This window comes from Carcharhinus amblyrhynchos, chromosome 21, assembly GCF_965287045.1.
Source record: "Carcharhinus amblyrhynchos chromosome 21, sCarAmb.v2.hapA, whole genome shotgun sequence".
In the NCBI taxonomy this organism is placed as follows: Eukaryota; Metazoa; Chordata; class Chondrichthyes; order Carcharhiniformes; family Carcharhinidae; genus Carcharhinus; species Carcharhinus amblyrhynchos.
This window is the reverse complement of record NC_137344.1, coordinates 5,062,174-5,077,688: the sequence shown is the minus strand read 5'-3', so window position 1 is coordinate 5,077,688 and position 15,515 is coordinate 5,062,174. Positions and strand designations below refer to the sequence as shown.

At 40.0% G+C, this 15,515-nt stretch overlaps 1 protein-coding gene across 1 annotated transcript in view; it reads left to right on the top strand.

The window, feature by feature from the left end:
- The window catches only part of ern1 (endoplasmic reticulum to nucleus signaling 1), a 94,091-nt gene extending 79,066 nt beyond the window's left edge, over positions 1-15,025 (top strand). Inside the window, exons 18-22 of the mRNA XM_080209343.1 lie at positions 821-968; positions 3,370-3,497; positions 5,862-5,985; positions 6,495-6,562; positions 9,906-15,025. Coding sequence (XP_080065469.1) covers positions 821-968; positions 3,370-3,497; positions 5,862-5,985; positions 6,495-6,562; positions 9,906-10,127 — 690 coding nt within the window. The 3' untranslated portion in view covers positions 10,128-15,025. The remainder of the gene's footprint in view (positions 1-820; positions 969-3,369; positions 3,498-5,861; positions 5,986-6,494; positions 6,563-9,905) is intronic.
- The last annotated feature ends 490 nt before the right edge of the window (positions 15,026-15,515 follow it).

Sequence of the window (15,515 nt, the reverse complement as noted above, 5' to 3'; positions counted from 1 at the left end):
ATTTGCAGTGCCTAGAACCCACTTGCTAACAGTGTTCTTGATCAGACAGTGCTGTTTGGCTACTTTCTACACGGGTCGGAGACTGGGTAATCTCAAGTCATTACAAGGCAATTTCTGATCAAAAGTTTCAGTGATGTGCTAAATCACGGGGTGTGCTTTACGTCTGTTATACATCAGTGTGATTCAGAGAGGTGACGAGGGAAATTGATGCAGTGACATGTGGCTTTCTGTAGATGGTGCTGTTGAGACGCTGCAGAGGGAGCTTTGCTGCCTCTGAACAGGGAGTGCACAGTATTTACGTTTAGTGGCAAGTGAAAGTGTGTTTCACTCATTCTAGTGACATTTGTCCATTCCCTGAACATCGTTGCTAACTGAAGTTAGGTTAAAAATACACTGGCAAATCTGCCAGTACTTGAGAAGGAGGTTACTGTTTTAACTTGTGTTAAAGTTCAAAATGAACCCTTTCCTTCAGGCATTGACTTGCTTGCGGTGTATTACAAGTTTTTTTTTCTGTTTTAATTTCGATCTTTAGCATTGGCAGTTTTAAAAAATCTATTTTTAACCAAGTATTTCAACTTAATGACTATCTCTTTTCCACCAAGATAGCACGCAGCTTAATTGTACAGAACCTGTGTGAAATGCTGCAAGCTACAGTATTAACAAGGAAACTTTCCAGCATTGAAGAAAATGATCTTATCACTGGCATTTAACCATGAAAAAGAATTTGTGTTCTCCAATCGTGATATGACAGATTAGTTTTTCTCAAAAGAGGAATTGAATCTGTTTCATTATCCATAATGTATTGAAATTTTGTTCGCAGACATGTGCGGTGGATATTTTCTCTGCTGGCTGTTTGTTCTATTATGTGATCTCAGAAGGCAGTCACCCATTTGGAAAAGCCCTGCAGCGGCAAGCCAATATTTTACTGGGCGTGTGTAACCTTCAGCATTTAAAGCCTGATGTACATGGTAAGAGTTATTAAATACCTTTCTCTCTTTTGCCTCTCGCTCTTTGCACTTCCCCGCCCCCTGTACTCCTGCCCTCTGGATCCCCTTACCTGTCTCAGCTGCAGTAACACCCTCCTGTCCCTACCACTTTCCAAATCAGCAGCCCCTAAGGTACAAAGCATCCAGGTAACACTCCACCTGAGAGAGAAATAGAGTTCAAGTTTCTCTCGCCACAGTTGCCAGACCTGCTGTGTTGATCCAAATTTTTCTGCTTTTGTTTCAGATTCCAGCATCGGCAGTATTTTGCTTTCATTTACTCAATTGGTAGGATGTGACCATTGTATTCACAAGGATCTGTGGTAGGGGTCTCATAGATTCACCATGTTTGTTAACAATTGAAAGGGTGGAATGGGAGACTACAGATCTATACTTGCCGATGGCACAAAGATAACTGGCAGTGTAAATAGGAACACAGATTTCCAAAGAGATCTTAGTAGATTGTGAGTGAGCAAAACCATGACAAATGGATTGCAATATAAACAAATATGAGGCCATCCACTTTGGAACTAAAAAAATGTACTCCTTAAATGACAAGAATCTAGAAATCCTGAGGGCCCAAAGAGACCTGGAGGTCGGGGTTAGATAGATTTTAAAATGTCACGAACTGGTACAGAGTATAATCACAGAGGCTGGCCTTTGTGCCTAGAAGATTAGAATGCAGGTCATACTTCTGCTATAGAGTGTGCTGGTTAGACCACACTTGGGGTACTGTGAGCTGCTTTGGATATCCCACCAAAGCATGGAGGTTACTGACCTTGGATAGAGCACAGTGTAAATTTAGCACACTGATACCTGGATAAATTATGAGAAAAGATTACACAAACTAAGTTTGTACTGTTTGGAATTTGGAATGAAATGGGGTGATTTAATCTAGGGTTACATGTACTAAGGGATGCAGGAAGAAGCTGCTTCTCTTGGCTGAGTCCAAGACGAGGGGCGTGAAGAGGTCATTCTGGAACGTAATTAGGAAATATTTCTACATGCAAAAGGTGGTGTAAGTTTAGATATGATCTGCAAACAGCAATTAATGCCTGATCATTGATCATTAATGTGAAATCTGAGACTGATATGTTTTTGTTAATCAAAGGTAGTAATTGACATGGATGGGTTGCAGATTAGCCATGATCTGAGTGGCAGGGAACAGTCTCAAGGAGTGAAGTGGCCTGCACCTGTCCCTGTGCAGGAGCTGTGTCTTTTCAGAGTTTTTAAACTGGTGGTGCTATTCAGTCCAGCTGACTGACTTCTGTTCTGTAATTTCTCTATAAAATGGTCCTTGTAATGCTTTACTCTGAATCATTATCACTGTCCTTTTGTGGGCCAGTTGACACTGCGTGATCAGGGTGATCTGAGACAGTGGGCATCCTTCCCTCATTTAGCGCTGTACAATTTAACTCCTCCTACCCTACAGATGTCTGGAATATGTTTTAAACTCTTCTGCTCTCGTGTTGACAGTTTGGATAAGCAACTCTGGATCCTGAATCCTTCCTGTTATCTTTCGAACAGCAGAATGTCATGCGGTTCTGGTCTTAGCTATCTAATTGTAGCGAATTACAATGGCTTCTCTTCCTGCTGTCGCACTGTTACCTCTTGTGGTCCCCTGTGGATACATTCTGGGCCTTCTCCTATTGCTTTGTCATCTTTAGAATCTTATCTCATCCCTTGATGACATTATCCAATGGCGCAGCGTTCATGCCGACAGTGTCCAGCTCACCACCGCTGCCTCCAGTGTTGTAAAATTACCTGACCACTTTTTCATTATCCAGTACAAGATGAGCAGAAATGCCCTCCAATTAAATAGAGGGAAGGTTGAAGACTTGATTGAAACTCCTTTCTTTAGCTGGCCATCTGACCTAATATCTCCTAATGTAAAATAAAAGCAAATTACCACGGATGCTGGAAGCTAAAACAAAAACTGAAAATGCTGGAAAATTTCAACAAGTCTGACAGTATATGTGGAGAGAGAATAGAGCTGCTGTTTTGACTCTGAATAGCTCTTTGTCATAGAGGCCACAGAGTCATAGAGGTTCAGAGGATGAAAAATCATTCAGACTCGAAACCCCTCTCCACAGATATTGTCAGAGTTGCCGAGATTTTCCACCATTGGGGTACTGTGAGCTGCTTTGGATATCCCACCAAAGCATGGAGGTTATCTCCTAATGTGGCTTGCTTGCCTTTATAAAGCTCCTGTGAAATGTCTTGGGATGTTTCATTACATATAAATATAAGTTGTTGTTGCCCAATGGCTGTTAGAGAGAATATTGTTTCCATCTCCAAACAATTGCCTCCTTCCTCCAGTGCAGCTCCAGAGGAATTCAGTTGTTTCTTGGTAGATTTATCAGTCGTTCCTTATTTCTCTTTCTAGAGGATATTATTGCTCATGATTTAATTCAAGAGATGATGAGCATGGACCCACAGAAACGCCCGTCTGCAAAATGCGTGCTGAAAAATCCTTTCTTTTGGAGTCTTGAGAAACAGCTTCAGTTTTTCCAGGTTTGTTTTTCATCCAGCGAGCGCACAATTCTTTCCCTAATTTATTATCTCCAAGAGCTGCTGCTAGTCATTTTCTTTGCTACGTGCTTTGTGCTATAGAGTTAGAAAAAGGGGGTATTTGAAGGGAAGTTAATTTTATGTGAAACGCACCTTCATTATGGAGAACTTTTTCCTCCAGTGCTTTTTCAAAATTGTTTGCCTCCTGCCAGCCTCTTTGAGAGAGGGCTAGGCTTTTTGACACTTCCTTCCATTGCTGAGTGGTCTGCTAACCATGTCTGAGTTGAAATAGCACATTTAAACAATTCTAGTGTTTGGCTCATAAGGTCTTAAAAATAAATATTATAACGGGAATAAATGATTTACAAAGTCAACCTGCACTCTCCTGTTTGAAATTCTACTGGAAAAACTGACTAAACCTCCAACCCATCAAGAGCAGCTTACGGGTTAGAGAAGAATTGTTGAACTCCTACAGTGTAGAATGAAACTATTTGCCCCCTTTGATTCTGCACCAACCGTCCAACAGAGAATCTTACTCAGGCCTATCCATGTAACCCTACAAATCTACTCCTCTGTCCCCTCAGTTTTGGACACTAAGGGGCAATTTGGCATGGCCAGTCCATCTAACTTGCACATCTTTGGACCATGGGAGGAAATTGGAACATCCAGAGTTAAAATCATTGAATCCCTACAGTGCAGAAAGAGGCCATTTGGTACATCAAGCCTGCACTGACAACAATCCCACTAGGCCTTATCGCTAACCCTATGTATTTATCCTGCTAATCCCCATAACAAAAAGGAGCAATTCACCCTAACCTGCACATCTTTGGACTGTGGGAGGAAACTGCATCATCTGGAGGAAACCCATGCAGCCATGGGGAGAACATGCAACTCCACACAGACAGTGAGCCAAGGCCAGATTTGATTGTGCGCCATGTTGTTCTGTAGAGCAGAGGTGAGACATCTTTAGCTTATCACAGACCATTCACACACAGACAAAATCAGTCACAGATCCCCCACACACTGAAAACAACATTTAATATTTTTAGCAAGAATCCAAAAAAGTTCAACTTATCCACTGTTTTATTGTGATGGCTGAGTTTTCTTTTCCTTAATGAATATTGTTATGTCTGCTGGCACTGATAATGTTACCTGTTGCAACTGTTTTACAAATTCATGCGCCTGTTAATCTGGCACATAGACAATTCTTTGCAATAAGAAGTTTTGAAAAAGTAACTGCTTATAGCAGTATATAGTTCCAAACAACAATGCAGTTCACAGCACGTCTCCACCTCCAGTTTATAAATTGATGTGCTTCTCGCTGTAGTGTCTTTCCATGTTGACGGTCTTCGTAACGGGAATCACTTTTCCACAAATCAGACACACAGGGTTTGCATTTCACCTCCGCAAAAAAAAGTTGTTTTTCACTTAAAACATGACAATCCACGTCCAGTTTTATTTGGTTTTCCACAGCTGTTTTTCAACAGGTAAACATACAGGGTTGGAGTTATCTGCAAACATGCTGTAGATGTGAGGATAAGAATGAGCATTGAGACATGACAGGAAAGGAGACATGAGATTTGAAAATTAGGATAGTTGCCATGTCAGTACTAAACACAAAACCAATCAGTCTACCATCAACAAATTTAAATGTTATATTAGCTATTAATATAGTAATTTAGCTGACTCTTTTGTCCAAAGCAAATTCAGTGATAAATGCTATTTTAAAGGGGCTACTGTCATAGGTCTATTTTTTTTAGAAAACTTTGCCACGGGCTGGATGAAATTGAGCAACAGGCTGGATCCGGTCCACAGGTAGGTCCCCCACCCATGTTGTAGACTGACTTGTTTGAATCTCCTCTTTCCCAATTAAGTTTTCTCTTCTCTCTTGAAGGCAGTAATTTGGATTGTGCTCCCAAAATTTATCCAAACGGTAGTCTAGCCATGGACATAGTTTTATGGTCTCTATGGTGGAACAACATGTCAATAAACAATGTCTAATCCTGTTTGTACCCAGACAGGAGTCATCCTTTAATGAGCTGGAACCATCAGCCAGTTTTTAGTTTCACCTCTGTCCCTGTTGTGGGGATATGTTAATGATAGAACCTTTGCTATCTCCAGCTGGAATCAGTGCATAGACAGATAATCTTTTCTGCAGGCCCAGTATCAAACAAACTGGGCCAGCCAACTAAAACACCAGGGGGAGGAAGGGCTTTTCGCTTTCATTTTTTTAAATGTTGACTGTAAAATCTAAAATGTACATCATTGAAATCTGTAAATCAAAAATTCCATTGCTGTTAAGAGCAGATGCACAACATCACTTGAAATTCATATCAGGAACCTGTAATTTTGTGTTAATGATTGCAGGATGTCAGTGATCGAATAGAGAAAGAGCCTCTGGATGGGCCAATAGTAAGAGAACTGGAGAGAGGTGGACAAAGTGTCGTTCAAGGTGACTGGAAGGCGCACATCACTGTACCTCTTCAGACAGGTGGGCTGATCATGTGTTCTGCTGTAACTGGTTGGTTAAAATTGTGCTGATTCATCCTCACGAGTACTGTACTCACTTCTGACCCCATGTTAGAGAGATTGGAGGTAGCTGTAAAATTATTTCCCTGCTGTTGCCATTGGTAACTGTTAATTTTTACTGTCCTGTCAATTTTTATTTCACGATTACAGGACAAAACAGCTAATGTAAAGTTACTGTTTTACCTGATTTTGCTCAGGAAAAGGGGATTTTTTCTTAAAGTGTGTTTGTGAGAGTCTTTGGAATGAGTCTTTTCCTTGATGCTGTTGAGTATGTGAACCTGCATCTGATCATCCTGACCCTAGTCTCTATGTCTGTCATTGAGGGCTGGACACACAAACTCAATTCCCTCTCTCCATTTACTGTTTGATCTCTATTCCTTTTGGTGCATGGTCACTAGTTGTTGTCCAGGATGCTGTGTACAACTGCCTGTGTTTCATCTCAGAATAACCAGAATAACTTTTCCTTTATAGATCTTAGAAAATTCCGATCATACAAAGGGAGCTCAGTGAGGGATTTGCTACGTGCAATGAGGAATAAGGTAATTGTACTAGTTCTTCCAGCATTAGTGCTCTAATCTGTAATAAAATGGGTAATCACTGTTTGGACAGTTATACATCTGAATTATTTGGTTCATGGGTTTAAATCTGTAACTATTGGCAGTAAATGGTGCTCCAAGTCGCTACTCAGGAATATGTGGCAATTATGTAAACTGCCATCTCCATCCACAAAGCCCCAGTCACTTTGGATAAGTGGATTAGGGCAACGCGACTCCTGACAGAGGAAAAATCATCTGGAAACAGATTAACTAATCCTTGAACTAGCAAATGATGTTTGTCAACCTCCAGCTATAACATAGCTGTAGCATCTTATAAATCAACAGCTTGCATTTATATAGTGCCCTTAGTGCTGTAAAAAAAAAAACCCTCAAGGTGCCCCACAGGAATGTTAACAAGCAGCTTACGATATTGCTGTGCAGCATTATCAAGGATAAGACTCTTGAAGACCAAACACCAAAAAGGCAGCGGTGAAGAGAGTCAGGGGAATCTTTTAAAGGCAACATTCGCACAAAATATCACATCTATAAGCCTCAAATATGAAAGTGATCAAAGTACCATTAAATGTCTTAATCTTGCATAAGAGGAAATGTCCTCTCCATATCCACCCTTTCGAGACCCCTCGCGATATTGTATGTTTCAATCAAGTCACCTCTAACTCTTCTAAACTGTGGTAGAAACAAGCCTAGTCTGTCCAACCTTTCCTTATAAGACAGCCTACCTATTTTAGGTGTTAGTCTGGTATACCTTTTCTGGACTATTATCAATGTACTTCCATCCTTCCTTAAATACTGTAGACAATATTCCAAATATGGTCTGACTGGTGCTATGCCAAAATGTTCCTCCTTCTGTTTGTAATTCCCCTCACAATAAATGGTAACAATTTGCAAATTACATGTCATACCTGCACACTAACCTTTTGTAATGTGTGAACTAGGACACCCAGAATCCTCTAAATCTCACACCTCTGCAATCTCTCATCATTTAAATAATATGCATTTTTAATTCTTCCTAACCTGCCAGTATGTTACCCTGGAGATGACAGGTTACATCATTGCCACACATTCCTGAGCAGTGATTTGGAATACCATCTACTGCCAATACAGTCACAGATTTTAACACATGTATAACATGAGATTTTATTTTCTGTAATAACCTTTGATGTGGCGCTTCTGTCTAATGTTTTCTGCAAATCCAAGTACATCCACTGATTCCCCTTTATCCACAGCATGTTACTTCCTCAAAGATCTCCAATGAATTGATTGAACATTACTTCCCTTTCACAAAACCATGTTGACTTTGCCTGATTACTTTGAGCTTGTTTATTTTCCCTATGACAGATCTTAAGCTAACAGGCCTGTAGTTTCCCACTTCCTGTCTCCTACTTTTTTGAATGCCAGAGTTGTATTTGCAATCTTCCAATCTAATGGGACCTTTCCAGGGCTTGAAGTTTTGGAAAATTAAAACCAATGCATCAACTATCTCTCTGACATTTCTTTTGAGACCTGAGGATGAAGACCTGGACTCTTGTAAACTTGTACGTCTAGCAGTTTACTCAGTACCAATTCTCTGGTGCCTGTAATTTTCCTGAGTTTCTCTCTCCCTTCTATTTCCTGGTTTGCATTCTCTATAATGAAGAAGAATGCAAAATACTGTTCACTTCATCTGCTATCTCCTTGTTTTCCATGATCAATTCTCCAGACTCACTGTCTATAAGACCAGTGCTTACTTTATTAACTTTTCTTTTTAAAATATGCATAAAAACTCTTACTATATCTTTTTATATTTCTAGCTAGCTTTCTCTCATATTGTGATTTTTCTCTCCTTTTTAATCTTTTCATTAGATGTATTCATGGTGTTGCAACCCTGTTTATGATTTAGAAGCCTCATTAAATAAGGGTGTCATTATTATTTTCGAGTGATGTAACTGCTTGAAGATCAGTTTTTCTAGAAATATGTGTCTCCCCTTACATTTCACTCGTGTTATTATTTTTTACATTAATATGTTTATCACCGTATAACGAAAGATCGCTGGAATACATTAAGTGAGCACCATTATTTTGACCTTCACTTGGTGGGATGAGACTGATGTGGAGATGCCGGCTTGGGCTGGGGTAAACACAGTAAGAAGTTTCACAACACTAGGTTAAAGTCCAACAGGTTTATTTAGTAGCAGAAGCCACTAGCTTTCGGAGCACTGCTTCTTCATAACTTGCCTGATGAAGGAGCAGCACTCCGCAAGATGGTGGCTTTTGCTACCAAATAATCCTGTTGGACTTTAACCTGGTGTTGTGAGACTTCTTACAGGGAGGAAAATGAACAGGCAATAGTGCAAAGGGTGAGGTGGAATTGGTTATTCTGACCTCAACTTATTCATCTCCTGATGACAGAGTGATGTTGGCATTGATCTTGACAGATGGACAGCCCCAGGCTCTGCAATGAAGAAGCTAATGATTTGTAGCACCTTGGGGCAAAACATCTCAACTATTAAATTACGATTAACAAATTTAATAGTACTTTGATCACTTTCGTATTTGAGATTTCTAGATGTGATGTTTTATGTGATTGTTGCCCTTAAAATATTCCTGCAGGCTCTCTTCATCTCCCACCCCCTCCTTTCTGGTGTCTGGTCTTCAGGACTCAGCCTTGGTGATGCCCTTCTGTTATTGTGAGGTGCCAGGTCTCCAAACCTAGCTGCGACTGATAGATTAATAGAGAAACTAAACCTATGTCCCATCATTCATGTGACACATCATTTAATCCACCACAGATTAAGATCTTTATTATTTTCTCTTCAATGTCTCAAAGTTTGTTAAAATTGACTCATTGTGGTGACTGAAGTGGCAGAGGATTTTATTCAAATAATTTGTCTGACTGTCCAAAGATGTGCAGGTGAGGTGGATTGGCCATGCTAAATTGCCCTTTAGTCTCCAAAGGTGTGTAGATTAGATGGATTAGCCATGATAAATGGTGGGGGAAATGGGTGGAATGCTCCATTGGGGAGAGTCAGTCTGGACTTTAATGGGCCAAATGGCCTCCTCCCTACACTGTAGGGATTGTATGATATAGTTATTAGTCATATGACAGCATATTTTTGCTGTTATCTAATTTGTTAAAAGTTATTGGAAGGTACAATCATAAAACCTTAGACATTTGCAACCAACCATCTCCTTGCTGTGTAGATATCCAAGTGCATTAGGATGAGAGTTAACTCTTGTAATGTGGAGTGCTGGGATAGCCTTGACATTTGATTAGAAAACAGGTATTACATTGCGAGGCAAAATTGGAAAATATTTGACTGTTCATATTTTCATGTTTTATTTTCAGAAACACCACTACAGAGAGCTGCCAGAGGGAGTGCAAGAAACTTTGGGCTCGGTTCCAGATGAGTTTGTTCGCTATTTTACCCTTCGCTTCCCCCATCTATTACGCCACACGTATTTTGCCATGCGAGTCTGCAGCCAGGAGAGACTATTTCATCCTTACTACTGTCAGGAGGCAGTGGAACCAAGTCAGTTAGCTGTCTGTGTCACTGATGGCCTTATATAACCAAGGGAAAGAAGGTTAAAGGGAAAATTGTTTATTTTTCAAAACATTCCAGCCAGAGGCCTTTTTAGCGCAGCACATACAAAGAGACTAAGTTTGGGAGATAGATGTTTAAAGAATGAAGACATCACTAAACTACTGTTAAGTGCCTTAAACTGCAGACGGCCTGCAGGATGATTCAAGACAAAGTGGTTCTCCAATTTAAGGACCTGCAGTCTGACTGCCACAACTACCTTTTTAATACAAGAAAATATTTTCCTTACAGGAAGAAAGTTGTCTTTTTTATAAAAAAAAAAGTGAGAAAAGCAATTGTGACTCTCTGCACTGTCAGATGCTGTTGCGTGTTTCACCATTTCATTTTTTTCAGGGATGTAAATCAAATGATTCTTCAGCCGAGGGTAACAACCATGTTATAACACTGAGATACCAAAACAAAGTGTGCATTCACAGATGCTGGTTAGGTTTTGAGTGGTTGCAAGGACTTTTGGCTGTGGTTGGCTAAATTATGTCAAGACAATTTGATTCATGATCTGAAGATCAGAGCAGTTGCATTGGTTCACCTAACTCAATAGGGCAAAATATTCAATCCTACCAAAACGGCATGATGACCCACAGCGTTCCCTGGTCTGTGACTGCTGAAACAGTAGGACAAAAATGCAATTAAACCAAGGAGTGAAGAATGAATGACAATCAGTGGGAGAGTGGTTATCCTCACAAAACAAAAAGCCTTTTTGAAAGCTGTGCTTTCAGATCTGCTTGAGCAGGGTTTTATACTGGGGCACTTATGGTATTTGTAGCTTTATGCCACCGTTCTGTGTTTGCAATTTAAATGTTTTCTTGAAGTCCAAAAACTGAGCATCAGTTACCAAGTTTTATGCGTTACAGATTAATCTCGTTAATTTTCAGTGTTTAACCCACAGACTCTTAGCTGAAAATGCTTGAACAGCCAACGTGTATGTTTAGTTGGCACAAAATACGCTGAAGATTGATTGCTTTTATTTCCGTCCTGTGCCTATTACAATAGATGGCAGATATATTTTATGCTAGGATATTATAGAAATGGTGAGATAATTTCCGAGCCATTGGATTGTCTCCTGTCCAACTTGAATGAAAGATCATTGTCTTTACAGTTGAAATTTCTATGGCATTAAATCATCTCTTTTGTATGGTCCCATTTTATTTTTCCCCCCACTATGCATTAATCCAGAATCAAGATGGCACAGCAAGTGACCTTATTGCAGGACCCAATGGCAAGTATCCTTCCCTCTCTAAAATAGGCTAAGTATTTGCTTAATGTTTCATTGACAGTGAAGCTGTGATAACAGACTCTCATAGGGAGCAGAGTCTTCTACAGTTCTGATGTAACATAAAATGTTGCATTTAATTTAAAACCTATTTATTGAAAATGTGTTCTTGTGGTAAAAGCTCAGTATTTGGTACTTAAAGGAAAAATCATTATCTCACAGGATAGTGCAGCTTATGTTTTAATCTTTTAAATAATGTGCTGATAATTAAAAACGGTAACTTATTTATTTATTGGGGGGTTTACCTTTACATCGGGTGAGTGATTGTTTTGTCTTTTCAATGTTTAATGTATGTACAAAGCTGATTTTAAGGCATCTGTACCCATCTTTGGTTTGAGGGGATTGTATCTGTGAGGTAGGATTAAATGGACATTTCTGATGTGTTAACTTTTGTGTTGGTTTGTTAGTTGTGAAAGAAGAGTGGCAAAAAATAATGTAAATGTCTTCATTTTTTAAAAAAATGTTTGAAATGTGATTAAATGCAATTATATATGTTTCTTTTTACGTTCTGACATTTGCACTAAGGTTTGATCTGCAGTTTAAAGGCTGGTGCAGAAGCTGATTGCAACAATTGATACAATTCCATGCTTAATTTTGTGATGATGCTATTGGACCTGAATTGCTGGTGACTTATTTTTGATTTGAAATCATTGGGAATTGTGATTTTAAATGTTCAAAGCAGACTTTTCACCATCACAAACAAATCCCAAAAAAATTGTGCTGTTTCCTATTTCAAGTGTAAATCCTACTCCTGATCTCACCTACAGTCTTTAACTACAACAAATTGCTGTAAGGACAGGGAATATTTCAAGACTGAGTTTGATAGCCAATTGCATCAAACAATATGGAAAATGAAGTTGAGGGATCACCAATCACAGAATCTTTGCAGTGCAGAAGGAGGTTATTAAGTCCACTAAATCTGCACTGACTCTGAAAGAACAATCTACCTAGTCCCAATTTTCTGCCTTATCTTTGTAACTTTGCAGATTCGTTCTTTTCAGATAGCAATCCAATTCCCTTTTGAATACCTCCTTTCAAATGTTCATTCCAGAATCCAACCACTCTCTGGGTGAGAAAAGACTTCTTCATATCACTTTTACTCCTTCTGCCAAATATTTGGAATTTGTGCTGTCTAGTTTTTGATGCTTTCTTGAGCATGAACAGTTTCTCACTCTTTACCCTGTCCATACCCCTTCAGGATCTTGGACGTCTCTATAATACCTCCCCTCAGCCTTTCTTCTCTCTGAGGAAAACAGTCCCAACCTCTCCAATCTATCCTTGTAGCTACAGTTCTTTACCCTGGGAATTGTTCTTGTGAATCTCCTCTATTCTGTACTCCAGTTTTTTATTCTCCCATCATTTAACTGAATAGCAGAAAACACCCAAGGAGGAAGATTGGCCTCCTCCTGTTACTGTGCCAGATGAGGAAGGTCAGATGACCCAGTATGTCTATCCGGAAATAGTCCAGTGCTCACCCACCTTGGCAGAGCATCTCTCTGAAACATTAGCTGAATACATTCCTGCGCACAAGGACATAATTTTCTACTTGGAAATTGATTTGTTCACAAGTCTAGTTTACACTTCTGAAATGAAAGAATAATTGAAACCGGATTATTCTTTTATCCATTAGATCTCGAAAGCACAGTTTGGAGGGTTTTGTAAAGATTGGCCCTTCAGACCTGAATGAAGTGGAACAAGGTGAATTTATTTAAGCTTTTACCACGTGCATGCAGGTGAAGCCTTCCAAGTCGAGCTCAGAGACGCCCTGTCGTTTACAGCTCATAGCTCTATATACATTTTTGCGGATCCAATGGATGGATGCACGTTGCTTCAAAATAAACCATGTCTCAATCAGGTGCCAATCCTTTTCCTTTTCTCTGTATTGCAAATTAGGTTAAACTCAGTTTGTGGGCCTCATTGTCTCTGTGGTTTGTCCTGTCACTTGTGGTTTCATCAGTATGTCTGCTTTTGTGTTAGTGATAATATTTGTCCTCGCCACCTGCTATCTGTTCCTACACTTCCCTTTGTGAGTCATAGTCATGCTGCATGATTGTTGGGGGCTCCAAAGAGGGTCCTTGACTCAGGTCACTGCTAATGGTTCTCTGTCATGATCGGGCTCATTATTGGTACTACCATTTTTCATAGTATCCTGCTTCTTTCCCTGTGTTTTCCTCTTTTTGCCCTCTCCCATCTACCTTGCCTGTCTTAACACTGGTCCATTAACACATTGTGCATGTGTTCAGGTTCTTGGGCAGCACAGTGATCACTGCTGCCTCACAGCACCAGGGAGCCAGGTTCGATTCCTGCCTTGGATCACCCTGTGCAGAGTCTGCATATTCTCCCCGTGTCTGCATGGGTTTCCTCCCACCCAAAAGACATGCTGGTTAGCTGCACTGGCCATGCTAAATTCTCCCTCAGTGTGCCCAAACAGGTGCTGGAGTGTGGCGATTAGGATTTTCACAATAACTTCACTGCTGTATTAATGTAAGCCTACTTGTGACACTCAAAGAAAAAAAACTTGATGGTGAATTCCATTATTTGAACATATCTTAACTGGAGTAAATGCCCACAGTCGGAAGTCTCACAACACCAGGTTAAGTCCAACAGGTTTATTTCGGTATCACAAGCTTTTGGAGCACTGCTCTTTCATCAGATGAGTGGAGTATGCTACCAAATAAACTGGTTGGACTTTAACTTGGTGTGAGAATTCTTACTGTGCCTACCCCAGTCCAATGCTGGCATCTCCACATCAGGGGTAAATATCAATAGTAGAGAGTATTTTCCTCTCTGAAATGACAAGCTTTTTGATTTCTTTTGTTTCCCAGCCAAAGTGTTTTTATTAAATGGTCTTGGTTAGCTGTATGGGTGCAGCTAAAGGCTATAAAACTGGGAGACCTCAGGCATTACAGTTAGATGTTGTTCAGAGGAGAGTTTGTTGAGATGCTGGGAGTAAGGTGATGGATCTTATCAGAAAGATAGCTAAAATACAGGCAGTAAGAGAACTGAGGTTCGGCTAACACCGTAAACCACAGGTTCATTAAGTGCCAGAACTGAAAGATCTACCTGTTAAAGCCTTTTAAATCATTCCAGCTGTATGTCCTGTGCTGTACTTGATGCACTGTGCCGAATTGCCAATGATATCCAATGACTATTAAGAAGATTGTCTCTTGCTATGCTGGGGTGATATAACAGTGAGTTAGACAAAGCTCTGATATCACCTACCTATAGTGATACGGTACATGTTTCATCCTGGAAAAAATTCATGGGTGCACTCTTACTGGCTGCAAGCAAGGGCAGGGAATTTGACACCCAGCTAAATCACCATTCACTGCAGTGGGACCAGAAAATCCTGCCCGAGTGAACAGCCGTAAGATTGCACCCTAGTTTGTAAAGATATAAGGTGGCTTTAAATATGTTTTGAAAACCATTTTTAATGATTCTGGGCTTGTGCAAGGAATAGACAAGAACTGCGGAGCTGTGCTTTTTGTTTAAACTGGAGACTACAATTTATGCAAGTCTGGACGGTTGCAATGGTAAATCATGCTTTAAATGTAATTTTTTATTGATCTTTGGATTAAAGCAATACAATATTAAAAATATCACATCTATTTGTGGTCTGCAGCTTTTGGCACCTCTTTTTTTATTGAAGTTCATATGGCATTTAGTGTGGAGGTGAAGGAGCTTATGGTGTAATTGGTAATGTTACTAAATTAATAATCCAGAGGCCCAGGCAAATGCTGTGTGAGTGCAGGTTCAAATCCCACCTTTGGGAAATAAAAGCTAGTCTAGTCTACTAATGGTAACCATTAAATGATTGTCATAAAACCCCATCTGGATCATTAATGTCCTTTAAGGAGGGAAACCTGCTGTCCTTACCTGGCCTGTGATTCCAGACAATGTGGTTGACTCTTAAATTGCCACTCAATTGAATCAAACAGCTACAGAAAAGTTGATAAGAAATGAAACCGAATGAACCCCCACCTGGCATCAACCCAGGCACCAGAAGTGATAATGACATTCTCAGTCCTGTCAACCGTGCAAAATCCTCAGTAACATCTGGGGCTTGTACCAAAATTGAGAAAGCTGC